Below are 27804 nucleotides of genomic sequence, written 5' to 3' on the forward strand. Positions count from 1 at the left end.
TGCATTATTTTCTTTCAATACCGAAAGGATAATTATTTAACCTCCTAAGCTTCGAACTTTTATGATATAAAATCTAGCCAGGTAATCAGCCTAGTCTGCAAAAAAATCTAGTATAGCGCAGATATTGTGTGAAATAACTGCTGAAGTTTTCATAATTTATTTAGGCAAATGGTCTTTTAAGCTCTTAACAAAATATAGGCAAAAATCATTTAAACTCTAGTTAAATAAAATAATTAATTTTTTAATCTTTTAAAAATAGTATAAAAAAGTCTAAAATTTAATACTGCTAAATTTTCATTAAAAAATATAGTAAAACCCCAAATAAATATTATAATATTCTTCTAAACTCTTAAATAAAAAAAATTTTATATTACATTTTAATGATTTAATTTACAAATAAATTATATTAATTTATATTATTATAAATGAATAAAATAATTTTATAAAATTCAAAAAGTATTATTTACAAATTTCAGAAAAAATGAAATTTAAATTTTATGAACAGTAAATTAAAAGATTCTTTACCTGAGTTGAATTTATGATTTATATCTTTTTTTTATTTTTTCATTAACTAAAAATAAACTTTAATCTTAGAAAATTCTTTAAAAAATTTTAAAATATCTTTAGGAAAATACATTCATTATAATGAAATATGTAATAAAAATAAGAAAAATGAAAAAAAATATAATAAAAATTTAAATGTAATTTTTTATATAAATTTAAATTACGCTAAATAATAAATTGAGAAAATCCCTTATAAGTTTTTTAAAAGAATCTTTTTAGACCTTTTAAAAATTTGTTAAAAGTAGTTTCTTAATCAAATAAAATGATTCATTGAACTCCTTGAATATTTTATAATGGTCATCTAAACTCATAAATTTTTAAAAATATCCACTTAATCTCTAAAACTATAACACAATTAAATTTTTATTTATGAATTAAAAATTAAGTATTTAAATCTCTAAAAAATAACTCAATAACCACTTAATTTCTTATTAGATAAATAAATTTAATTTTTAAATTTTAATATTTAATTTATAAATATATTTATTTATATTTATATTGTTAATAAATAAAAATAATAATTTTATAAAATAGATAAAATATTATGGAAATTATAAATGTTTAAATTTAAAATTTATTATGAAATATAAATAATATTACATATATAAAATAAGTAATAAAAATCATAAAAATACATTAAATAATTAATTTATAAGATGAGCTATTGTATGTTTGTCTTTATGGACTTCAATGCAACGATGATTTGCAGTAAAATTTTTTTTTTAAAAAAAAAACTGAAATTGAATTCGCCCATAACTTGACCCGGAATTGGATTCTTCAAGATTGAAACCGTTGAAAATCGGCCATAAACTCTGATTTTTTGCTGAAATGGATGATTTCGATCCATAACCCGAACCGGGCCGTGATCAAAAGTAGTAACTGCCCCAGGGCATCCCGAGTTCTAGATTTTCTTCGTATTTTTTTTCCGGTACATTTTGGTGCTATCCCAGTGGGAGCAGAGACGAGCTAGGTGAAGAAGATGGATCCCTGCGTTTACAAAGACCCCCATGCGCCTGTAGAGGCTCGTGTCAAAGACCTTCTTTCAAGAATGACGTTAAAAGAGAAGATTGCCCAGATGACCCAAATTGAGCGCAGCTTTGCCTCTCCCTACTATCTCAGAGACTTCGCTATTGGTACCCTCTTCCTCTGTTATCATGCTCTCTAAAACATTAAGCTTAAATATATCTCGATAGTAATATAATTTGATTTTGATATATATTCTTGATGACCCAACCTGAAAATTGTTTAACTGAAGTTTTTTAAGTTATTATGAAGAAATTAATTAGTTTTCTTTTACTTACTGGGTTCTGAAAGAAAGAAAGAAAGATGGAGGGGAAGATGTTGATCAAAGTGATTGTATCAATTTTTGTTCGTTTATTAAGCATTTTCTCATAAACTTGGTGGACTACTTTTTGGTAGGGAGTATACTTAGCGTTGGAGGTAGTGCACCCTTTAAGAATGCTTTGTCCTCTGACTGGGCGGATATGGTTGATGGGTTTCAAAAGCTGGCACTTGATTCACGGCTAGGTATACCAATTATATATGGGATTGATGCTGTCCATGGTAATAATGGTGTCTATGGTACCACCATTTTTCCTCACAATGTTAGCCTTGGAGCCACCAGGTGAATTTTTTATTGCAGCGTTCAATTAATTGACAATTGGAATAACTAGCATTTTCAGTTGATTTTTATAGAGAATAAAACTTTACGGTAACTTAGAATTTAATGTATACTTGTAACAGTTAGATTGTTGTTTCTGAACTCTAATGCCCCAATGTGGTGTAGAGACGCAGATTTGATACAAAGGATAGGCATTGCAACAGCGCTCGAAGTTAGGGCAAGTGGCATTCATTATACTTTTGCACCCTGTGTGGCTGTAAGCTTTCTTTTTTTTTTTTTTTCCTTTTAATTTTTGCTGTATGTTATTTTCCTATTGTTGGCTACTCTTTTGAAGTTCTCTGGTTTTGCAGAGCAAGCACTAGCTGAATTGTGTAGCCTTCTTAGATTAAAAAGGGATGTTGATCATGCACATAAATAGTGTACTGCTTGCTAAAATTACCAACTGAATGATGTCATGATGTAGCAAATTACTGTAGTTCCTTGTACAATAATTCAATGTTAGTGTTGCTTTTCCAACAAGGGCAAATAAAGAAACAATAATTTATTAATCATATACATGTAGTACTCAAGGTTATAATGTTCTATGGCTTGCTAAAATTACTGACTGAATGATATTCAAGAAGTAGCAAAATTACTGTTGCTCCTTGTACTATAATCCAAATTTGGAGTTGCTTGTAATTTTTCAAGTTGTGTTCCAACAAGGGGGAAAAAGAAAAGAATAATTTCTTAACTGTAATCAGTATTAAATGTTTATGTATAGTTGCAAGTTCTAGAAATCACTTGCTGTTTATCTTGAGGGTTCGCAATTCTCACTAAGCTTCACCATAATGATGTGAACAGCATATACTCAACTTGTAGGATATTATGAGATGTTATATTCCACTGAGATGTGACAGTATTTTCAGTAACACAATTTAAACAGAATCCAGAAGGATTTTGAGATGTTATATTCCACTGAAATTTGATAGTATTTTTCAATAACATAACTTAAACAGAATCCAGAGGATGGTTCAAATCATGAGCTTCAGGAATTTGACAAATAATACCGACATGGATTCAGGAATTTGACAAATAATACCAACATGGATTGTTCTTTATATTTCATTTCCTGGCACTTTATTCTTTATAATTTCTTCTCGATTGTAATTATTATTTACTGTATTTATTTTAATGGTTTCTGACAGGTATGCAAAGATCCCCGGTGGGGAAGATGCTATGAGAGTTACAGTGAAGACACAGAGATAGTTAGAAAGATGACCTCTACCATCGCAGGTTTGCAGGGGAAGCCTCCTGAAGGACACCCAAATGGCTATCCTTTTGTAGCTGGAAGGTAGAGAACATAACTTCAAACGTGATTCCCTCCCTGTTTTCCCCTTTGGTTTCGAGAGGAGGGGTGAATTGGGTTGATCATAAGAACTTGGTCTCTACACGTAACAAAAACCTGTCAGCCCAAGGTAATAAAGATGCAATGCTTCAAAGCATTAAATAGAGAGTAGAGGATCAAAGCCCAAATTTTATGAAGTTCCAATCCTCCTTGAAATACATTCTCTCTGACGTCCCTTCTAGGATCCACTACATTGCTTTCCCTTCCATTATTGATCTTGTCAGCAGGAGGAAATGAAACCCTTATACAACAGTGACACCTCACAGCAAAGCTTCAACTCTCTTGATACAATCTCTATGGTGATAACCTTGCAGATATTTTTTGACTCTCTAGGACACTTTTCATAACATTGAGTACAGGATGAATGTTAGATACTGATATGTCAAAAACAAAGATTGAATATTAATTTGAAACATAAGCAATTCACAGAAAATGTATTTGCAAGTATAAAGCTCAAGAGAATGAATATAATATTCAACAGATATGTCTCAATTAAAGCTTTGTACTTCAATATTCCTTCCATTAAAATAAGTTAGGAAGCTGGCATTTACGGAGGACTTGAAGAAACTAGCAACTGAATGATAGATTTTCATGCAACAAAATGGATACAAGTGTTTTTTTTGGCCGAAGCATACAAGTGGTTTACCAGGCTATATTCTAGGTTTTTCTGAAAATACAGCTGTTTCAGACATTCTGAAATCAAATTTAGGTTTCTCATACAGAAGCCATCAACCATATTCAGCAACTTTGGTTTACCTTAATCATATTGAGGTCTACTGATTTTGCAAGAGTTACATTACTTTTTTCATATTCAGGTTTATCTGAATCCTTTGATGGATAAAAGAAGTTTATCTGAATAACATCAAAAGACAAGTCCTTCTATCAACGGCAAAAGATTTTTCATGAAAACATACATGCTCCAAAGAGTCCTTTAAGGCCTTAAACTCACTGAAAGCATACTTTTCTGTAGATATTTTCAGTGTGCAATAGCTTTTAGTCCAGAAAGCAGAAGATGGACTTTTAAGCGCTTTAACAGTCATTTAGTTTTAAGGTGAATGACTAGATGGAGTTTTTAAATTCTACATAATTTGTTTTTGATATTGGTAATTGGTACTCTTTTTGTAAAGAATTTTTTAAGCTTTGAGCTTCCAATATCCTACGATATTTCTTGCCTGGTGTCAACTTTTACAGATCTACTATCACAACTTATGAAGAAATCTTTTGTGGCAGATGATCAATGTTTTTTTAATTATCATAACTCATGAAAATGATTTATACATTGCATCTTCATTGAGGCTAGTGGTTTAAGAAATTCTGTTCTGGATTGTATGGATGTATGTTTATATTGTATTTGAAATTGGTAAAGTCATTATTATAACACCATTTATTAATTACTCTGATTTGTTTTCTGATTCCAGGAACAATGTTATTGCCTGTGCTAAGCATTTTGTGGGAGATGGAGGCACCTACAAAGGTATAAATGAGGGGAATACTGTAATGTCATATGAAGATCTAGAAAGGGTCCACATGGCACCCTATCTAGACTGTATTTCGCAGGGTGTTTCCACAATTATGGCATCCTATTCTAGTTGGAATGGACATCAACTGCATGCTCACCGTTTTCTTCTGACAGAGGTTTTAAAAGATAAGTTAGGTTTTCAGGTGAAGACCATTTATTCTGTTCAACTTGTAATATTCTGAAATGACTGGAACTGTCTCTCCTCAAAGTATAATGCTATTATTAATTATGATATCAAATAAAACAATTTAGTTGCTTACTGGCAAACTAATCTCCAATTTTCTTCTTTATGATCAGTGCTTGTGACATTAAATTGATTTCGCCCCTCATTATTTTCCATTATCTTTTTCTGTTCTCAAAGGAAGAGAGAGATTTGGGTTATATTTCTTAAAATATAGCTTTTAACAAAGTACTTTGACACCTGTGTTAGTTAATGAAACTTATTGTGGGACATGTGGATATGTTTGAAGCAATATTTTGTGGCAGGGTTTTGTGATTTCTGACTGGGAAGGATTGAACCGACTTAGCAATCCTCATGGCTCAAACTATAGTAACTGCATTTCTTCTGCTGTTAATGCTGGAATTGACATGGTAGAGGCTAAACCTTAATTCCAATAGATATAGAGTAAAGACCGCTTTCCTTGATCTATGCCTTCACTTTCTGCAGGTGATGGTGGGTCTTAAACATGAACAATTTGTGGATGACCTGATGTTTCTGGTGGAATCAGGAGAGATACCAATGGCCAGAATTGATGATGCAGTTGAGCGAATACTGAGAGTAAAGTTTGTTGCTGGTCTTTTTGAATATCCCTTTGCAGATAGATCTTTAATAGATTTGGTTGGTTGCAAGGTAAATATTTTGTTCATGGTCTGCTTTACCCTGTTAACATACTTGGGTACTTGGGTATTTATGTCATTGTAACATATATTTATTTCATTATAACATACATGATTCATCCATTTCTACATTCATTAGTTTTTCATGTATTTTAGTTTTGCTTTTCATGTATTTTAGTTTGGCTAAACCTATATTATTTGGGATTAACCCATTGAATATCTAAATTAAGAGTTAAACCCATTGAACACCTAAACTTATAAAAGTCATAATGATTAAATATCAATTACCATGTCCTGTAAAGAAAAAGGTCAGAAATGATCTCACTTATTGTTGACTGTTTTCTAAATTTTACCAAGTATACTCTAAAATTTATTGATTATGATCAAAATTTTCATATGATGACAAAGTTATTCTTGTCTTGTTAAAGGTACTTTGTCATTTTATAAAAATTTATATCATGATCAACAAAATTTAGGTACAGTCAATAATAAATGGAGCCATTTTTAAACTTTTTTTAATCAAGACTTGGCTAATTATGTTTAATTGTTATGCTTTTTATAAGTTTAAGCATTTAATAAGTTAGTCCCAAATAGTATAGGGGTGCAATGCATTTAGCCTTTTGTTTTTGTTGGATTTTAGAATTTAGATTCTGAAGTCAAAATAGATACTAAATACCTGAAGTTGCCAATATTGGCACCAATGTTGTTAAAGGCGTCGAAAGGCACTAGGTGATAGGCAGGCTAGGCGTTGCCTAGCGCCAGGACCTATATATTTTTTTCAATAGTAAAAAAAACAAAAGAGCAGAACAGAAGCAAAGAAAGAAGAGAAGGAGGAATAAGGTGGTCTCATTGGAAGAGAAAGTGGTTTTTAATAATATTTAAAAATAACTTTTTTCCTTGGAAGAAAAAGAGACATGGAAACCTTTTGACTTTTCTTCACCTTTTTTAATTTTTCTTTGATATTAGTAGTATATAATAAATTATTTTGATATTAATAACATGGAAATAGAATATTAATCTTGGTACTAGCAATATATAATAAATATTATTTATTTATTTATAGAAAATTAATATTAATTTTTTAGTTATATTTATATATATTTTATTATTAATTATATATATATAATTATTATATATTCTAAATTAGAATTATATTCTATATCAAATAATATTATTGTTTATGAAATAGATTTTTGTATTATATAATATATATAATTTAGAAATTTATATATTATTTTATTAGTTAATATTATTTTTTAATTATTTATATATTAATTATATATTATTTGTAATTATAATAATTATAAATTTTATTTATATATATATCAAGAAATTAATATTGATAATCTGAGATCCAGAAAATAGGGTTTACAATGGGTTCTGTAAGCTTAGTCTGAGAGAGGGTGTTCTTCCCCTTTTATTCTGTAGAAAGATAATATTTATTGTTGTATATCACAATAGAGATTACAATCTATTTATACATGAGAGACGGTAACTAAACAGGAAGGAAAATCAAGCCTATAATTATACAATCCCTAAGATTAAGCAACTGAGCCATCTATCAATATTTACTTCCTATATTAACATATTTACTTTCTATAACTTATAACACTCCCCCTCAAGTTGGATCATAAATGTTAATCATGCCCAACTTGTTACATATATAATCAACTCGAGTCCCATTTAGAGCTTTAGTGAAAATATCTCCTAATTGTTCTCCAGTTCGGATATATCCTGTTGATATTATCTTTTGTTGGACCTTTTCACGAACAAAATGACAATCAATCTCGATGTGTTTAGTCCTCTCGTGAAATACTGGATTGGAGGCAATGTGGATAGCTGCTTGATTATCACACCACAACTTAGCAGGCACCGAATTTGTGAACCCAACTTCTTCCAACAGTTGACGTACCCACAAGATTTCACAAACGGCTTGTGCCATAGCTCGATATTCAGATTCAGCACTAGAACGGGAGACCACATTTTGCTTCTTACTTTTCCATGAGACCAAGTTACCTCCCACAAAAACACAATACCCAGTAATTGACCTCCTATCAACTTTCGAGCCTGCCCAATCAGCATCACAAAAGCATTCAATATTTGAGTGCCCATGGTTACCATAGAATAGGCCTCGCCCTGGGGCCCCTTTAAGGTAACAAAGAATCTGTCCCAGAGCATCCCACTGGGCAACAGTAGGAGAAGACATAAACTGACTTACCACACTCACTGAATATGCAATATCAGGACAAGTCACCGTCAAATAATTCAGCTTGCCAACTAATCTTCTATACCTTCCAGGATTTGCAAATGGCTCACTGTCTTCTGTGGTAAGTTGAAGGCTTAGCACCCAATTTTTCTGTTTCTGCCAACAAATCAAGAACGTATTTTCTTTGAGACAAGAAGATGCCTATCTTACACCGCATAACTTCGATTCTCAAGAAATATTTCAAGGAACCCAAATCCTTTGTATGAAACTGTGTTTTAAGAAATTCTTTTAGGGATGTGATGCCAGCAATGTCACTTCCTGTGATAACGATATCATCCACATATACTACAAGCAGAATTACTCCACTATCAGAAGTTCTATAAAACACTGAGTGATCACACTTACTCATCTTCATTCCAAACTATTGGACCACCTCACTAAACCTGCCAAACCATGCCCGAGGACTCTGTTTCAAGCCATAAAGCGATTTTCGAAGTCTACAAACCTTACCTGACTCCCCCTGAGCAACAAAACCAGGTGGTTGCTCAATATAAACCTCCTCCTGAAGATCACCATGAAGAAAAGCATTTTTAATATCCAGTTGATGCAAAGGCCAATCATGAGTAGCCGCCAAGGAAATAAACAATCGGACAGATGCGAGCTTGGCAACTAGGGAGAATGTATCAGAATAGTCAACTCCATAAGTTTGTGCATAACCTTTGGCCACTAAACGGGCCTTGAGGCGAGCAATAGATCCATCAGGATTTACTTTCACTGCAAACACCCATTTGCACCCAATAGCCCGCTTTCCTGGGGGCAAGGACATCAACTCCCAAGTACCATTAGTGTCAAGGGCCATCATTTCCTCTTCCATTGCAGCACGCCAACCAGGATGGGACAAAGCCTCAATAACAGTTTTGGGAATTGAAATAGAATCTAAAGCAGTGACAAAACAACGAGAAGAGGAGGATAATTGATCATAAGAGACACAAGATGAAATAGGATAAGTGCAAGTACGTTTACCTTTGCGAAGAGCAATGGGCAAATCCAAATTAGACAATGAAGGATCAGTAGGAGCAGGATCGGTCGACGAAGAAGCGGGTAGCGGAACGGAGTCAGAGTCCTCTAAGCGTCTGGAATACACATGAAAGATGGGAGGGCGACCTGGCACATGAGCGAAAGGTGTAGGAGTAGTCTGAGGAGACGAAGAGCGAACAGTGTATAACAAGAGGTCATCTTCCTCCTCCTGGGTGTTATAAACAGATGATGGCGGAAAAAACGAAGTGGACTCAAAGAATGTTACATCCGCAGACACAAGATACCGATTCAGATCAGGAGAAAAACAACGATACCCTTTCTGACGTCGAGAGTAGCCAAGGAAGACACATTTGAGTGATTTGGGATCCAATTTAGTAACCTGTGGACGAACATCACGAACAAAACAAGTACAACCAAAGAGACGTGGCTCAATAGGAAACAAAGATTTAGTGGGAAATAAAATGTTATAAGGGATATCACCATGAAGGACGGAGGAAGGCATGCGATTGATCAAAAAACAAGCAGTGGATACAGCATCAGCGCAAAAACATTTAGGTACCTTCATTTGGAATAAGAGGGCTCTGGCTACTTCAAGAAGATGTCGATTTTTTCTTTCAGCAACTCCATTTTGTGAAGGAGTGGCAACACAAGAGGACTGATGAAGAATCTCTTTTTGTAACAAATAAGATTGAAATTCCCCAGAGAGATACTCTTTAGTATTATCACTTTGCAATATACGGATGGAAGTATTGAATTGGGTTTGGATTTCAGCATAAAATGCACAAAAAATAGAAAATAATTCTGAACGACTCTTCATTAAAAATAACCAAGTAGTACGAGAGAAATCATTAACAAAAATAACAAAATACTTAAAGCCAGACTTAGACACAACAGGACAAGGACCCCAAACATCTAAATGGACTAACTCAAAAGGAGACGAAGCCCGTTTATTGACTCGAGACAGTGTAGGTAAACGATGATGTTTGGCAAATTGACAAGACTCACAATCTAGAATAGACAAAGAATGAAACTGTGGATATAACTTCTTCAAAACCGAGAGAGAAGGATGCCCTAAACGACAATGAACATCAAAAGGTGTTAAACGCGTGGAGCATACCAGAGATCGAGGAGATTGAGGTAGTTGCTGATCCAAGACGTAAAGACCCTCTGACTCACTTTCTCTACCAATAATCTGCTTCGTCGAAAGATCCTGAAAAACACAGTGATCAGGAAAGAATGAGACACAACAATTCAATGCACGAGTGAGTTTACTCACGGAAAGCAAATTAAATGCGAACTTAGGGAGACATAACACAGAGGATACAGAAAGAGAAGGGGTTAAGTTGACATGACCAGAACCCATGACAGACGATTTAGTGCCATCAGCAAGAGTAACATAAGAAGGTGATGTATGAGACTCAAGATTGGACAAAAGGGTAGAATTACCTGACATATGATCGGTAGCACCAGAATCAATAACCCATTTGGAGGATGAAGACACAAGACATGCAGTAGAGTTACCTGACTCGGCAATTGCAGTGATAGAGGAGGAATTAGAAGATTTTATAGATGCCTGGTATTGGATGAATTGTGCATACTCATCTGCAGATATCAAAATTCCCTGATCGGAAGATCCATTCAATTTGTGTTCCGTGATTTTAGTCATCATAGGAATTACATCAGTTACGATGGTGGTTTTAACTCCAGCCATAAGGACAACCCACCCAAAAACGATAGCAACAAAAGAAACACAGAATCAGAAAACAGTACCCGGCGTGAACAGTACCGATGAACAGTACCGTGAACAGTGCCGATAAACAGTACCAAATAAAACACCTCCACCCAACACCCGAACGGCAAACAAACCTCAAATCTGACAAGGAATCGGTGTGGTGACTCTAGCGATGGTGAGATCCAAATGTTACCCTTTATGGATAACCCAAATGAACGGAGCCCTAAGTCTCCAAAAAAAAATTTTAAAACTTTACGAGAGAGAAAAGAGAAAAAAAAAAAATCTCTATGAGAAAGGCTCTGATACCATGTAGAAAGATAATATTTATTGTTGTATATCACAATAGAGATTACAACCTATTTATACATGAGAGACGGTAACTAAACAGGAAGGAAAATCAAGCCTATAATTATACAATCCCTAAGATTAAGCAACTGAGCCATCTATCAATATTTACTTCCTATATTAACATATTTACTTTCTATAACTTATAACATATTCCTTTCCTTTGCCTGTCAGTGACGTGTAATTGCCTTGCTTTCATTGGGCCATCTGTCTCTGCCATACTGATATGGACGTACGAGAGTATTAGATCTCTGTCCTGAGAGTATCAGATCTCTGTCCCATGCGTAACGACCATTTAATTCTCCTCTGACACGCATGCTGGGGGACCCACCAGGCGGATGGGCTGGCTGCCTTTCCTTCCCCGGGCTGGGTCGGAAGATGAGAGTAAGATCGGTGCCCCAAGGAGGTCTGGTCTCTGGACCGGTAAAGTTGGGCCGGCTTGATTGAGGAATCTAAATGGGGTCCGGTCTTAAGACTGGACGGGCTGGGCCTGGCTCACGCGGGAGACTTAGAAACCTTCAAGTCATGGGCTGTCATCGTGGGCCTGGCCTTAGACTGGGTAGTGAAATCCAGCGGTCATCAAATATTAATCTTCTATACATTATATATAGATATAATTAATCACCAACTATATCTTATTTATTTTAATCTAACTAAAGAAATTAATATTTAAGTAGATTAAAATTTATAAACTATAGTTGTATTTAGTTAGATTAAAATTTATAAACTATAATTGTATTTAGTTAGATTAAATTTTATAAACTATAGTTGGAATATATTATATTTATCTATACATGTATACTTAAAATATGTAGTAAAAAAGTTCGCTTTGTTGTCTTTTACAAAAAGGTATCGTCTCGCCTCTCGCCTAAGGCAATATGTCATAGGAGATTCAGTCACCTTAATGTCGCCTTTCGCTTTGATGACACTGGTTGGCACTGACATTCAATTAATTCAAACACTGCAAAATAGTAAACTCGTGTCACCATCATTAGCAATCTGATTTCCATTTTGAGGTCATATCCAATCCATTGATTGCAAAACAGGTTTAGAATCTAAAATTCAGAATCATTTTGAGGAGCTTGAATCATTGACATCTGCGAATATAGAGAGGGAAAAGGAACAGGGGAAGGTCATAAAGAGTTTCTTTTTGTTGGACACAAGATAAATATATTATGAAGAAGACATGTCCCAAGGGTTACCATACTATAAATGCTTGGTATTTTGTTTAAGAGATCTTAGTTTGAATCCTGTTGAGACCTGAGAGTGGTATTGGAATTGGAAGGGATATATAAAGGGAGAGCTATCCTTTCATGTATTTCACTTTATCTCAAAATTACCGGCATCAAATATGGATACTTGGACATGACTAAGACATTTTGACATTTCAAATTAGCAGTAAGCGTAATGAAATTTGAGGACAGGGGAAGTGAAACTTTTTACGCATATCTATCACATATTTGAACTAGAGTAACATAACAATCAGGAGATCCTAATCTATAAATAGAACGGGGTGGATCTTCAGTTTTAGTTGCTACAGTTTACAATATCATTTGAATGACTCATTCTGTTGAACACTTGATTTTACTTGAATTGTCATTTGTAGATTATCTCATTGATTTGTTGCTTTAGGTTCCTTTTCAATCTTAGTATTTTTTTTTTTTTGACAGATGCATAGAGAACTAGCACGTGAAGCAGTTCGCAAGTCTTTAGTTCTCTTGAAAAATGGGAAGGATCCAAGGAAACCTTTTCTTCCATTAGATAAAAATGCTAAGAAGATTCTTGTTGTTGGAACACATGCTGATGATCTTGGATATCAGTGTGGAGGGTGGACAATAACTTGGTATGGAGGAAGTGGCAAGATTACTATTGGTATGCAGTTTGATCTGTCCACAACAAAGAACTATGAGTGACATTTATTTGTGTGTATGTGTGAGCTTTCCCATTCTCATTCATCTTGTTCCTTGATCACAGTCTCTCGCGTGGTCATTAGCAGTCGCATCAATTTATCCTCTTTCCCTACACCACCTTTCACTTTCGTCCTTCCTACCAAAGGCAATGTTGTGATAAATTGCATATACACCCACTGCACATCCTCTCTGCCTATAGGGTGGAGGCTGGCCATTTCCGGTTCAAGTTCATGGGACCGGAACTAGAACTGCAGCCCTCCCACCAAAAAAGTGCTAGTTTAATTAAATCCTATAGTTTAAATTTTATTTATTTCTTTCTTTTTTAAAATCCAATTTTGAACCAAACCAGCCAGTTCCAGTCTGGTACAAGGCCAGTTTGGTCAAAAAAGTTTTGAATGGATTTAGTTCTGAGTTGGAGCATTTCCAGTTCTGGACTGGATCAGGGCTGGGTTTATACCGAAGTACGAGATCACTTTGTTAACATAGTAAAATCTAACCCCACCATGGCCATTTCCCCCCGCCAACCTTTCTCCCTATGCACATGACAATGGGTGGGTGGCTTTTTCTGACTCTGGCTGTCTGAATAATCAGGCAATATGTTACTTCTTTCCACTCTGGGTGGACCGACTTCTCCCTGCCAAATCCCCATCTTGAAAAGAAATAGAAGAAAATGACATTGGAAACATGTACTTTGAGTTCAGGTGGAACAGCAATTATAATCTCTTTTCATCTTATTTTGAAAAATTTTCTTTTGGGTCTAATGGCTGGCCACACAAACATGCCCTCTTCTTAAACTCTTCAATCATTGGTTTAGATCCCAGGTTCTTATGCCCACCATATATTTCTCCATCTGAGTGAGCTGCAATCCAGCTTATTTTGGACTTTATTGCTACAACCAGAATCCAAGATCAGACGGTTTGTCTATTATATGTCCTTTCATGACTAATGCTGTGAATAATGAGTATCACACTTATGAGATCATTTATGTTTTAGGGACTACTATCTTGGATGCTATAAAAAATGCAGTGGGAGGAGAAACAGAAGTGATTCATGAGAAATATCCATCTCCAGACACTTTAGCACGCCAAGATCTTTCTTATGCCATTGTAGCTGTTGGTGAAGATCCATATGCAGAATTCACTGGTGATAATTCAGAGCTCAGGATACCCTTCAATGGAGCGGATATTATTACCTCAGTAGCTGATAGAATCCCCACCTTGGCAATTTTGATATCTGGAAGACCTTTAGTTTTAGAGGCATGTCTCTTAGAAAAAATTGATGCTTTTGTAGCTGCTTGGTTGCCTGGAACTGAAGGAGCAGGAGTCATAGATGTTATATATGGAGACTATGGATTTAAGGGCAAACTGCCAGTGACATGGTTTAAGAAGGTTGAACAGCTGCCTATGAATAATGGGGATAACTCGTACGATCCTTTATTTCCCCTTGGTTTTGGGTTGACATACAATGAGGAGAAATCTTTAGACTGAATTACTCGGAGATTAAGGCTGGCCCAAGGTCCAAGTTTCTTGAATAAATGGCTGCAAGATGCTACATAAGTTAATGCATCTATTACAGTGTTTTTCTCATTATATCCTACAAGTGTGGATTTGTTTTTCACAATCCACTTCAATTAGTGACAATTGTGTCATCTTTGTATGGGTTGTTCTTGTCCAAGTTGATTCATGGTTAGTTGAATATAGATGATCAACTTGGTAGTTAAGTAAAGATAGTCAAGCTGGTAACTGTCAGTTATGTATTTGAGTATGTGCAGAGATGCATAGGATCGCCCTATTGCAGAAAGGTGTACATCTATCAGGAAAAAAAAATGTTCTGAAGACAGCAGTATCAGATTCCAACCAGTATTATTGATCATGGTATGTCCCCTTTATTATACCATTTTATCTTTTCCAAAGATGCCTCAAATGGTGGTAGTGTAGTCTATTTGTTTACATGAAGGGGTACGAAATATTTTTACATTTCTATGATTTCCGTTTTGAGATTAATGCATCTTCTGTTTTCTCATTGCTCATCTGTTATTTGATGTGCAAAATAAGTAATTATTCCTAGATCCGTGGACCAGTGGAGCTGCGTGACGAATCAAAATTGCTTCAGCAGGCAACCTCACTAGATCTTTTTTTCTGATAGAGTTACAAATTAGAGCTTCACAGTACAGACTAAAGTAGGCTACCGTTTTTAGCTGAAACCATCCTAAGAGAAGAATCAGAATATAGTTCAGAAACTAGGGATGCAACAGGATAACCGAAAGTGTGAACACTTTACTTTCTAACTAGTTAATGTTGATGGAAATAAGAATAAAGTGAAGTATACTATTTGATTTACAAGTTGCAGAAAGGCCTCTCTACTTTAGAGAAAGATGGTGGTTAGTTTTGTCATTTACCGCAGAAAAGCTTGTTGAAGTGACCCTATTGCTCAGAGAATTAATTAAATAAATAGAAGGGCCAAAAAAATAACCCTATTCATGGTGTCCTGTATTCCTTGCTTAATGGGAGTGAAGAATATACCATGTGCTAATGAAAGGGGTGGTTAGTGGGGCTTTTTCTTTTTATGACAGTGTTGCTTCACTCAAATAAAACAATAGAGCCATCTGAACCTGAAATGGGAAAACAGTGAATGAGAAAGCAACAACACACCAGAAATTTTTGAAGTTTGTTTTTACCATTTGTCCCTTCTGATTTTTGATACTAACCCTTTAATAATTTTAGCTACTTTCACTTTGCATCTCATGCTCTTACTTACACTCTTATACCTCTCTGTTAAAAAGATTTTGTGCAAATTGGCATCTCAACAGAACTGTTGCACCATCTGTCTTTAAATGCTATAACAATCCTTAGCACGTAGGAACAAGATTTTTCTGTTGAATTATGTGTTGATTTTAAACAGATACAACTTGAGGCTAAGTTGGTCGGTTAATGTCATTTATGCTTTATAAATAATATTTTGTTTTTCTTTTTGCATATTCAAGATGATAAATCATTAATTCGATGTTTATGATTGATGCTGAAACGAGTGATTTGAGAGAGAGATGCAAATCTTAACTTGATAGCTTAAGAAAAATGAGTCTAACCCATGGTTCTTTCAAGGTATGTTAGGGAGGGAGGTTTTTCGAAAAAAAAAAAAAAAGATAAAAGATTTTTAAAGATTTAATATCTCTAAAAACCATCTACTTCAACAAAGCAGTTAATCCAGAGAATATGCTTTTCATTTTATTTTCCTTTTTTTATTTTAGAACTTATGGTCAATGAAAAATTTCTCCAATAAAAGAGAATCTATATGCCCAGTTGGAGATTTTAAAATAAAATATATATATATATGTATTAAAAAAATGGAATGATTAAGAAAAGGCAAATAAGTGTTGTTTTCCACATAGTGAAAAGCAAAGGTAGTTTTGTCCCCTAAGATGGGCTCTTAATTGAAGCTTCTGATGTATAGATAATAGTGAATCTTTGGGATGTTTAATATTAGTTTGGTTGGAGCCGTACAATGAGAATCACCATAAAATGTTTGTTTTTAAACATGCAACAGTCTTTCCACCATTGATTTACAATCTAAAGATAACCCACAAACCAATTTAATTAATTAATTACATGTTCCTGCTTTTGTACTATATTATGCTAATTTAATCAGTAATTTATAACCCAAAAAGGGATCTCCTTTCTAAGAGGATCTCATGACAAAGATCTCGTAAAGCTGAAAAAATTAAATAACTCTTAATTACAAAATAATTAGAGTCGGTTATCTGAATCTTTTTTCTGTTCAAATTTGAAATTAACATTCAAAATTATAAATATTGCATTCTTTTTTTCCTCTTTAAATCAAATAAAAAGAATTGATGAATGTGCTGCTTCATTTAGTGGATTGTAGAGTCAGCCTCTACTATCACATGAAGGTAAATAATACCATTCAAATAGCTAGGCCATTTTGGGTGTCTGAAAATTTGCATAATTAAAGTCAGAAAAAAGGTTTATAAACAAAAGTAGGTAATTAGATCATAGAAAGTACAAAGGAAAATCCAACTTCAAATTGCTTTATGACTGACAGCAATAAGATTTAAACACTCGGTTCATTTTGTTCAACTCAATGGGGCCATAGTTTGCCTGAATGGATGATCTGTCAAGCTGAAAGCAGGGGATTGGGGGTGTTGAACGATGATAAGAAACATACAATTAAAGATTGGTGATTATTTTGACCAGATGATATAGTAATACTAACAGTATGCTACTATGCATCATCAGCTTTTCAAATGCTAAGCTTTTAACTTATTTCATATTCTCCGCCTGGGCTTGGAATTCCATAAGTTGGCATGCAAATCTCTTTCAGAATACTTGTAATCTTATCTTGGTGTAACTATCCATCTTAAGGTGTCAGATCATGGAGCAGGCAACTGTGAAGTCTAAGTCTCACTTCAGAATCATTTCCCATTCCCTTTTACAACAACTCTATCCATTGAACACATTTCCCATGCTCATTTGGATAGAGATCACCATTTTATACATTGGAAAGATGGAATCTTCCCTTTCAGTTTTATAATTAAGAGATTGAAATGCCAAGCAAAACAGAATCCTTTATCCTCCAAGTTCTAGTACCGGCTATGGACTAAACTTGCATTCTTGATGACATATACACAAAGACCCCAGATAAAAGCAAAAAGGAAGCGACACTAAAAGAAAAGATGGCATTGGAGAAATTGAAACCATAGAACACTCTCATCCATGAGGATAGTGCTGTGCAGATTGCATCGGAAAGGCTAAACTTTGAGGTGAAATGTAAGATTCTCTGTGCAGATTTTGAGCTTGCATTTTAAGCCCATATGAGTTAATTCCATAAGGAGAAGACAACAACATATTCCCATTTGATGCACCGAAAGCCATTGTTCCTCCACTATTGGGTTGATTCCATTGAAAATGCGTTCTAGGCAGGCCAACAGCATTGGCATGCTGAGAAAGCACAGTATTGGGTTGATCAGGTGAAGGTGGTGATCTTTTATTGTCCGGCGACGGAGTTCTCACGTCGTTAAGGTTGACAGTTGTTATATCATGAATACTAGCTCTTCTCTTATCTTTCCCTCCTGAAAGCTGCCTGATAAAATACTTTTGTGCATGACTAGCCACCTGCGTTGGAGTTCTAGTTACAACAAAATTCCGGGATATATTTCTCCAGTCTCCTCTGCCATACTTTTTCAAGCCCATCAGGAACAGCCTGCAGCAAATTGATGTGTTATGATTTGTGGTTGATGAACACTAATCAAAGAGAATGGCAGGCAGCAAAATGTAGTAGAATTTTTTTAAAATAAAGATAATGCAGCTGCAAAAAACATGTCTGTAGTACAAGTTCCAAATATCAATTGAACAGAAGAAATAATTAAAAGAATCTTAGTACAATTATGCTGTCTTCCAGATTAGATTCTAACACAGATTATATTCGCTCTCTACCCAAAACCTGATACAAGTACTGCTACAGCTTTCCTCCACATTCACCATCCTTAAAATCAAGACAAACAATATTTCAAAGGAAAAAAACAACTACTCTGTATTTTTTTTTTTTTTCCTTTCCTCTCAAATTGATATTTTCCTTCCTAGTACATAAAGTTTCAGCTGAAATTTAAAAAAAAAAAAAAAGATAAAAAGATAATGGTAATAGTCATAGAACGAGCACCGACATAAAACTGCAAGAAAAACTTACTTGTGCTCCTCCTCTGTCCATGGAACTCCTTTCTTTCTCTCCTGATCGGCTGGCCGACCTGAAGATCTCTTCCCTCCGAGAGAATACGATGGTCTGAAGCCGTCGCAGGTATTACTGGTAGCCCAATCCAATGTAAAGGGAGAGGTTCTGTATCCAGGAATTGGAATCAGCCCCGCCTCTATATTGCTAACATCAACTTCTAATTCTCTGTACTGCTTTATAACGTCCCCTACAGTTTTCCCAGGAAGCATAGCAGCAACCCTGTGCCATCTATCAGGAGTGTCCTTATCGTACACTGCGAGAGCATTCTCAAAAATCTTGTTCTCTGCTGGAGTCCACTTGGTGCTCTTGCTCTCATCTATTAGCCAATTTGTGCTTGAATGATGCGATGCAGGTGAAAGAAGTGCCATTTCCCACTTCATTGCATCAAATTGAGAGGCAAAACTATTATAACATGAAACAGATTGGAACAAATCCGAGAATTTCAGTGAAAAAAATTGGCTAGAGGCGCTGAATTTGGTGAAACAGAGGAAAAAGGAAAAGAACCCAGATAGGAAATGCGGAGAGGTGGAGGTTTCTCCAGAAAAATATCAGTGTTAAATCAGGAAGCATTAAAGAGGAATCAGAATAGCTTTTTTCGTGGTGCAGTCATACCCCCGAGGAATCTACAAAAGACCCGACTTTCCGAAAATCAAAGAAAAAAATTTGGTAAAATCCATTTATAATAAAACCGAAAATACTCTCAAAATATTCTAGGATGAAACCCTAGAACCACTACTGAGATCTATACCCAGTTAAACTTCCATGGAAAACAAACAAGCAAAACTTTCTATAGCAAGAGAGTAAAAACCCAGATACAATTCTCAGGAACTGAGATAGAGAAGCGAAGAATTTGAATAGAGGAAAGCTTGGCGGTGGACTAAGAGAGCATATTCAAGCTCTTCGATGTTAGGGAAACAAAGAAAACTAAACTGGAGAGAAGCTAAAACTTCAAAACAAATAAGAAAAAAAATGTGGAAATTGAAAACGCAGATGGAAAACTGATTTCCTGAGGTAGTAGAAGTGAAAAAATGAAAAGCTGGGAAAAGATCTGTCTGCTTTCTTCCTTTTTCCTTGAGGTCTGAGCAACAAAGAAAAGAGAAGAAAGAAAAAGAATATATAGGCAGCACTCCTATGAAATGAGAGAGACCACAACGCTCATTGGAAGCTCAAAAGCTAAGGTACCCAGCTCCAAGGAATGAATCTAAGCTTTTTGCTAAAATCTTCAAGAGAGAGATTGAAGGTGGTGTGCTGTGATTGGAGGATATGGGGCCTGTTATACTGTAACAATGGAAAAGTTCCCTGACTCCTATTATATAAGTAAGCAAATTGTTTCTCTGAGTTTTCTACTTTTTTTTTTTTAAATATTATTACTATTTTTCTTTTTCATTTGTTTTTTACTGTCACTCAAATTTAAAATTAGACAAATCTAATTCAAATTATAAAATTTTGAATTTACCTTATCGCCCGACAATAGTGTATAAATTCTCTTATTGTGTGGAGCATTAGGCGCTCACATGTTCTGAACTAGTTATCTGGACCGTCCAATAGAACAACCGGTAAAAGGATCAAACTCTCCTGATTTAAGTGATTTTCTATTTATTTACGCTTTTTCTTTTTCTGTTATGGTCAGTTTCAAATGGTAGCCGCCACGGGAAACGTTCTGACGATGAAATAGCAAAATCAAAGGAATGCAATTATTAAAAGAATTTTATACTTATTAAATTTATATATACAATATATTTCTAATGAATTTATATAAATTTTAAAATAAATATTCAATTAATAATAATAATAATATTTATTTTTCAAATCATTTCAGATTAAAAAGTAACTAGGGATGTGGGACCCCAGACGGTTACAACACTTTCTAATTGGGTAGTCTCGCTTTCCCACATTATTAAACAGGTTACGATCTCAAGGAATCCAGGAACTGTGTCCTTTACAACCAGTCTGATTTAAATACGTGGCGTGATGCCACTGGTTACAAACACTTCCTTTAGCAACAATGACTTGCCAAATTCAGCAACCCAGCTATTGATATCATGCAGCCATTTATTTGGACCGTTCATGTATTGCATTGCATGGGGCATCATACTTATCCATTGCACACCTACATTCTATTGGCCATCCGTTAACTTCACTGTTTTTTTCCATCTTATACTTTTTATTTATTATTTTAAAATTATTATTCATTTTTATTTTTATCCTATAATAATATATAAATTAATTATTATAATTTATTTAATTTAAAAAATCTCTTAAAATATTTTTTAATATTTAAAAAATTAATATATTTAAAATATATTAATAAAATTTAAATAAAATTTAATTTTAAGATATTAAATTATAAATAAATACTTATACGGTTATTTTATTAGTAATTGCATCTCAATAAATCTAAATCTAATAGGTTTTAGATTTTATTTTCTCAATTTTTATTAAAAAAATTAAAAATATATTTATATGGAGAAATTTCAATTTAAACTTATGACTTAAAGCGTATGTTTTAATGGATAAAGGAAAGCTAATTTTTAGTATATTAAGGGTTGATTTTAGTTATTTTTTGAAAAATTTATATTTTTAATTGTTATTTAATAATAAAAACTCCTGGTGTGTTAAAGTATTGATTTTTATTTATTTTTTTGAATAAAAATGTAAATTTCATATTTCAAGAATGATCTAACTCATAAATATAATCAGGAAGTGAGAAAAAAATTTCAACTAAGTTCGGAATATCATGACTAGCTCAAGTAAGCGTATAAATTACATTGTTAGCAGACTTACGAATAAAATTAATAGAAATAAAAATTATCTCCAAAATAAAAAAATTTACAATAAAAAACAAAACTACTGAATTATGATAAATCTTAATAATTAGGATCAATTATACCTCAAACTAAAAGTTGAGCGTAGAATAAGTCACTATTCTTAAATCAGCTTAAAGCTTTTCTAAAAATTATAATTTTAATCGTAAAAATATTAAAATTATCAAAAATTTATTGTTAATAATAAACTCTATCAGTTCATTCCCTAAACCACAATCAATTCCCATAGACTTTTATTTGTCACTAATAATTATAAGAGACAATCACAAAACCAACCATAATTGAGTCAAACAATCCCAAGTCAAATATAAGAAAACTTACATGTATTAGCATATAACTAAAAGATATGTATAAATTTTTTTAATTTTCGACATAATTTTCATAATTTTAGAGCTTTATCTCTCAATTTATTTTCACATATAAAAAACCCTAAACTTCTCATTTTTTTATTTTTAAAATACATTTAAGTACAATTTAAGTACATTTTATATACATGAATTTTAATTGAATTAATAAATTCACTTTTTCAAACAACATGATTGCTTTAATTTGCTTTTTTTCCCACATTATTTATTTTTATCTACTGTGTATTTTTCTTATTCCCTTAATAAAGGCCAATCAAAGGTGGTAACCCTCCAATGAGCTGGAACCACGTAAGAAGTTGAATCTTCAATGATGAGATCGACCATAGGCGAGCATTTGCACGTTCCTCTCGTCACCTACATTGGCACCTCCGGGGCTTGGCCAGCCAACCGCGACCTGTCTGTCTTACCATTTTTCACAAATGATAGGTTAGTGGAATTGAGTAGGGGGAATAATACTATTCACATTCTCTATCCCAGCGAGTGTTTCTCACGACCAAATAAAAGAGCTAGAAATTGTAGGACCCATTTTCTGCACGTCATGTTCAATGACCAGCTTTCAAATATTCTAGTCGGCGAACGGTGGGGCGTGAGAGCACGCTCTTTCCACATAGGTGGTGCCTTTGGTTTGGCTCCCTCTACAAGCCTCAACCAATACAACCAAGCGGTCCCCTTCTGATGTGACCAACTGCTCCACTGCTTTTGTCCTTGTCCTTCCCACGCCCCCACTCCTCTCCTCTCTGGAAAATGGAAATCTACTGCGTTTTTGTATTTCAAAATATTACTGCTGCACGATATTTAGAATTTATTAGTAATTAAAGATTTAACTAATTTGAATTCGTACCAAAAGATAGAAAAGGAACATAAGACTGTTTGGTAATGTACAACACTGGTTATTCCTTAAAATTGATTATAATGTCCACAGTAGATGTGAAATGTTTGAATCTGAAGGACGAATAGCATGTTCTCATGCTTTGAGGGTTTTGAACTACAAAATAATAAGTGAAATTCCTATGTGCAATATCTCTTGAAACAATGGACAAAACAAGTAAAAAAAAAGAATAATATTGTGATATGAAGAAAGTGAATCTTGCTATGAGAGCTCACATCAAGTTGAGCTGGTTAATTTGGCGTACTATAAGGTGATGTGTATTCCTTGCAATATCATTGAAAAAGACACAGAATATGGCTACTGCTATAAATACAATATTGTCTATACACATAATACACTTACAATTGAAAGAGGGTACCCACACAGAAAATCAGACATGTATAGTTTTATTATTCACAGAATTCTAATTCAATTTGGATTGATCAAAAATTGATTTGCGTCTATATTAATCAATTTTATTTAATATAAATTTAATTTTCATTGAATTTTTTTTTATCAATTTCAATTTTAAAAAGAATATATTTAACTTGATTAGATTCTGAAGCAACTACAGATGGGTCTACACACATACACAAAGGGGAAAAAAGAGTGTGGAGAAAAATCCAAAAGGCTCCCGGAGCTCCAGAAATTCAGCATCCTGAGTGATTGGTACAGACGACAATTGCCCCTGAAGAATTAACCAAATTATGCAAAGTGAGTGTGACATATAGGAAGAAGAAATTAAAAGCAAATAGGTACAAGTGAAAAAAAAAAAAAGAGAGGTAGCTTTGATTTGAATTTCCAGTGAGCAGTAACCGACAACTTGCATTTTTAACTTTCCTTAATAATTATAGCTACAAGTACTACTGTACTTATCATATATCATTGCATTTGCATTGCCACTGCCCACACTGCCTCTCTCTCTCTCTCTCTCTCGTTGGCGTTCACTGTGTTTTCTTCTCTCTGACAACGGTTTTTATCCAACTCCTGAGTTGCACAATAAGGGTAATTTAGTACTCTGCCATTACTCTCTTACTATATTTATAAATATTAATTAATTAATGGGTTCCCCCATTTTCACTTTCTTTTTGCTACAGCTCCCAGTCATGCAGAGTCACATTCATGACAATTCTCTTAGTAAAATAGTAATTCTCGACCATCATGTTATGATCCATCAATATTTCATTAAGTACCGAGGAGAAAGGTTTGGAAGCAAGTCTAGAAAAAGCTTCTCAAATCGGGTATGAATTTATAAGATTTACAGAAGTAAATCAGATGCAGTAACAAATGAAAAATTATTTAAAAGTATATAATTTAATTATAATGTTGTAAAAAAATAAAAAAAATAAAAAAAATGTGTTGAGGAGGAGAGAGAAGTAAAGGGAAATGGACCACAAAAAATGATTACGAAAATGAAGAGGACCACAAGATGATTGAAATTAGATGGAGAAAAAGTGGGGTGAAAATTGAGAAAACTGGGAGATTGCGTATTGTAAAGTGGAAACCATTACCAACATCAATTAAAATGGAAAAATAAAAAAAGGTAGAAGCAAATGCAACATGTTGACTGGTGAGGCCACGTCCACATCATCATCTTTCATCTTTCATCTTTGTATGGAGGAAGGGAAGGATACCTCGAAGCTCTCACCCATTCAATGGCAACGTGTCCATTAATACCCTCTTCTATTGACAGCTCACATTCACCTCTCCCTCTCTCTTTACCATCCACCCAATGAAAATACATTTAAAATTACTGTTAATTTTAGGATGAATCATATATAAAAATAAGAGAAGATGAATGGTTGGCATTGTCATATATGCAGAATAAATGTTTGGGCAAACACAATATGGGGAACATAATAAAAATAAATAAATAATAATATAGTTGGTTCCAGGCTTCTCATTTCATAAAATAATTATTGTAATTAAAATATGTTGGTGCATGCGCCTTCAACCAATTAATTTATTCCATAAAATAAAATAATATGTTTTTCTAGTTGTATATTGTCTTTTTGCAATTGAATTTTCAAATATTCTCTGTTAATTAAGTAATAAAATACTGTATTTTGCTCTAAAGAAATTTAAAATCATTTTGATATTGGGTGTGTATTTTTAATAGTGAATAATAAATAGGTTTTGTGTTTTTGTTTCAATGAAAGTAAAACACTGGGTGTTAAATTAAGTTATTTAAAAAATTATTTTCTTCCATTTAAGAAAAATAATTTATTTACTATTATAAGAACATATTAGTTTTGGAGAATGAATGGATGATTGAAAAAATACACGGTATATGAAAATATGGAGGTGATAGGCATTAAACGTAGGGTGGACAGACAGGGAGAGGGAGGTAGGGGCAAATGCTGGCCTGGAGGAATCGAAACCGATGGCAACTAAAGATTGCATCCAAATTAAATTTATTTATAGTGTTCCAATAATTTTTTAAATAACCTTTTTTTTTAAAAAAAAAATTATAATAATAAAGTTGATTGGAACCACCACCCATTTGTTTCCATAAAAGGAAAGATTCCTTTTTAAACGCTCTCTCATCATGAAAAGTCAAAACTCTCTCTCTTTTGCTTCCCACTCATGACTCATGTGTTCCCCTTTTTACCTTTTTCTTCCCTGTTCCTTTTTTTTTTTTTTCATTTTCATTCTGATTATGAGTTTTTTATTAATTATATAAATTTACTCTGATCTCATTTCAATATTTGTTTTTTTTTTTTATAATTTAATCAGATTCTGTTTATTCATGAATTTCACAAGAAAAAACACAAGTCTAAATTTATCTATATAATTTTCATGGGATTTTAAAGAAGCTCATTTTAATCTTTTTGAAGTAAAAAATTTAAGGTAAAATATATCACAATATTAATTTTTCATAATATGTTATTTTAATTAAAATAAAAATAAAAAATAAGAATCGTTGACCTCCAGATTTTACCACTCTAGAGCAGAACGAATTCAAAAAGATAGTGCTGGCCCTAAGTCCATAAAATCTTGTCTAAACAACCGGTTCAATATCTCCAATTCTGATTTAAGCACACAAGGTAGGTCGGATTACTCACAAGTCTAAGTGCAATAAGGAAAAGTTCAGTCCGCTGACATGACACAAGAAAAGACAACAAGCTCAGTCATTTTACAACTCTGTCCGCATGCGCATTAAAAGAAATTAAATGGCTGCCTAAATATGAAGAAGTATCTTGACACTTCTATATGTACGGATCCGCGTGACATAAATAGTTGACACTATAGCAGAAATACTGTTAGACATCACTAACAAATAAATAAAAATGAATAAAGAGAAAGAATACATTCCTCTCAAACTAAACTTACACAATTATTGTAAATTCTATTTTTTAAATCTCATAACATCAAGAATTACATTAAAAGATTTTCAAAAATTAATATTTTACTATGTTGAGATGTGTTTAGTTTTAAATTTAAAATTGTAAATTTATTTGATAAAAAATAAAATAAAATGAACTTATTTATCCTGAAGAAAAATATAGGAGCATATTTAAATTTATTATTTATAAAATAAAGTTTGTCATTTTTTTTTTCTTAATAAAATCATATCTAGTGAAAATTTTAGATTCTAAATAGAAAAATATTTGCTTGGATTTGGTATATTGTGAATCAAATTAATTTTAAGATATAAATAAAAAATTTTATAAAAAATAAAACCTATATATTTATGTTTTGAAATTGACATAATTCATAACACAGCAATTCCATTTAAGAATTTCTCATTTCTTTTTCGTAAATATATATATTGTTATATCTCAAAATTTAGAAAATGACGGAAAATAATTTTGAACCATTTTACTAATGACGAAAATTTACTTTTATTTAAAATATGAAATGAAAGGCATTTAAATTTGATTTTTTTTATTTAAAGTAAGAAATTAAAAATTTAATTTTAATTTAATTTATACTCAGAGATTTAACTTAATAGTAAGTAGATTTGAGAAATCTAAAGTTTTACTCTTTTAACTTTTAATTTTTAATTTTGAGTTAAAAAAATAAAAATAAAAACTTAATTTGAAATTCACATTTACCCAAATGGACCCCCAAGACTCTGAAATTAGTGTCACATGTCTTAGAGTTAAGATCTTCCAATAAGATAAAAATGAATTTATATAAAGCAAAATAATGACCCAAAACCCCAGAAAATTTGGGCCTTATTTCGCCAAACCTTTATGGGCCCAAAAGTCCAGAAGTCCTTCGTTCCATGGGAAATAATTTTGACGCAGTATTTATTAAGAAAAAATTAATCAAATAAAAATATTAAAAATCTGACACTGTCATCTTAACCACACCCACTTAGATTCATTCCCTTTGAAGTTATCTTTTAAGCCACTCCCGGAAACGAAGTGCACCAACTCTTCCATAGATTATTTCTTTTACTAGCTAATGCAAGCCAAGCTACTTTAAATGAAATTTGGAGACTTCACAAAATAAAATTCGAGATCTTTCGTTTATTTATTTAAATGTATTTACCATCAAATTAAATTTACGAGTGCTGAATTTAATATATTTATGTTTATATTTTAAAATAATGTACACATGGTTACCTTAATACTTTAAAACTATGAGATTATAAGTTTAAAAAATAATAAAAATTCAACATTTTCTCTAACATGAAATCTATCTCAATGGAAATTTTCTAAGTAATTAGAAATGAGATATATCCAAAAAATCTCCACCTCCAAATTGCCTTAATTTTTAGCTCCTCACAAGAAAGAAGCCAACCATTGAGCAAAAGGGACTATGCATCCACAGCATGAAAAAAAAATACAAACATGGATCTATTAATATGCTTAAAATAGTAAGTGAGAGAAGATTATA

The 27804-nt window shown here is 33.0% G+C and overlaps 2 protein-coding genes across 3 annotated transcripts; one reads left to right on the top strand and one right to left on the bottom strand.

Annotated features, from left to right (window-relative positions):
• The first annotated feature begins 1323 nt into the window (after window positions 1–1323).
• Window positions 1324–15068, top strand: LOC110616465 (beta-glucosidase BoGH3B). 2 transcript variants are annotated; one of them, XM_021758865.2, is made up of 9 exons: window positions 1324–1697; window positions 1984–2188; window positions 2351–2441; window positions 3370–3515; window positions 4988–5231; window positions 5575–5679; window positions 5756–5938; window positions 12917–13118; window positions 14150–15068. In XM_021758865.2, exons 1-9 carry the CDS (start codon window positions 1544–1546, stop codon window positions 14641–14643), a joined length of 1824 nt encoding a protein of 607 aa, XP_021614557.1. In that variant the 5' UTR covers window positions 1324–1543; the 3' UTR covers window positions 14644–15068. The 2 variants fall into 2 exon arrangements, with proteins under 2 accessions (XP_021614557.1, XP_021614630.1); XM_021758938.2 differs by lacking the exon at window positions 1324–1697 and having other exon boundaries at window positions 2046–2188; window positions 2359–2441.
• Window positions 15069–17554: 2486 nt separating this feature from the next.
• LOC110616675 (transcription factor DIVARICATA) lies at window positions 17555–20185 on the bottom strand. The gene is made up of 2 exons (XM_021759163.2): window positions 18857–20185; window positions 17555–18373 (listed from the first exon to the last, which is right to left on the bottom strand). Exons 1-2 carry the CDS (start codon window positions 19276–19278, stop codon window positions 17881–17883), a joined length of 915 nt encoding a protein of 304 aa, XP_021614855.1. The 5' UTR covers window positions 19279–20185; the 3' UTR covers window positions 17555–17880.
• Window positions 20186–27804: the final 7619 nt, after the last annotated feature.

The sequence above is a fragment of the Manihot esculenta genome, chromosome 1 (assembly GCF_001659605.2).
Source record: "Manihot esculenta cultivar AM560-2 chromosome 1, M.esculenta_v8, whole genome shotgun sequence".
NCBI classification, from domain to species: Eukaryota; Viridiplantae; Streptophyta; class Magnoliopsida; order Malpighiales; family Euphorbiaceae; genus Manihot; species Manihot esculenta.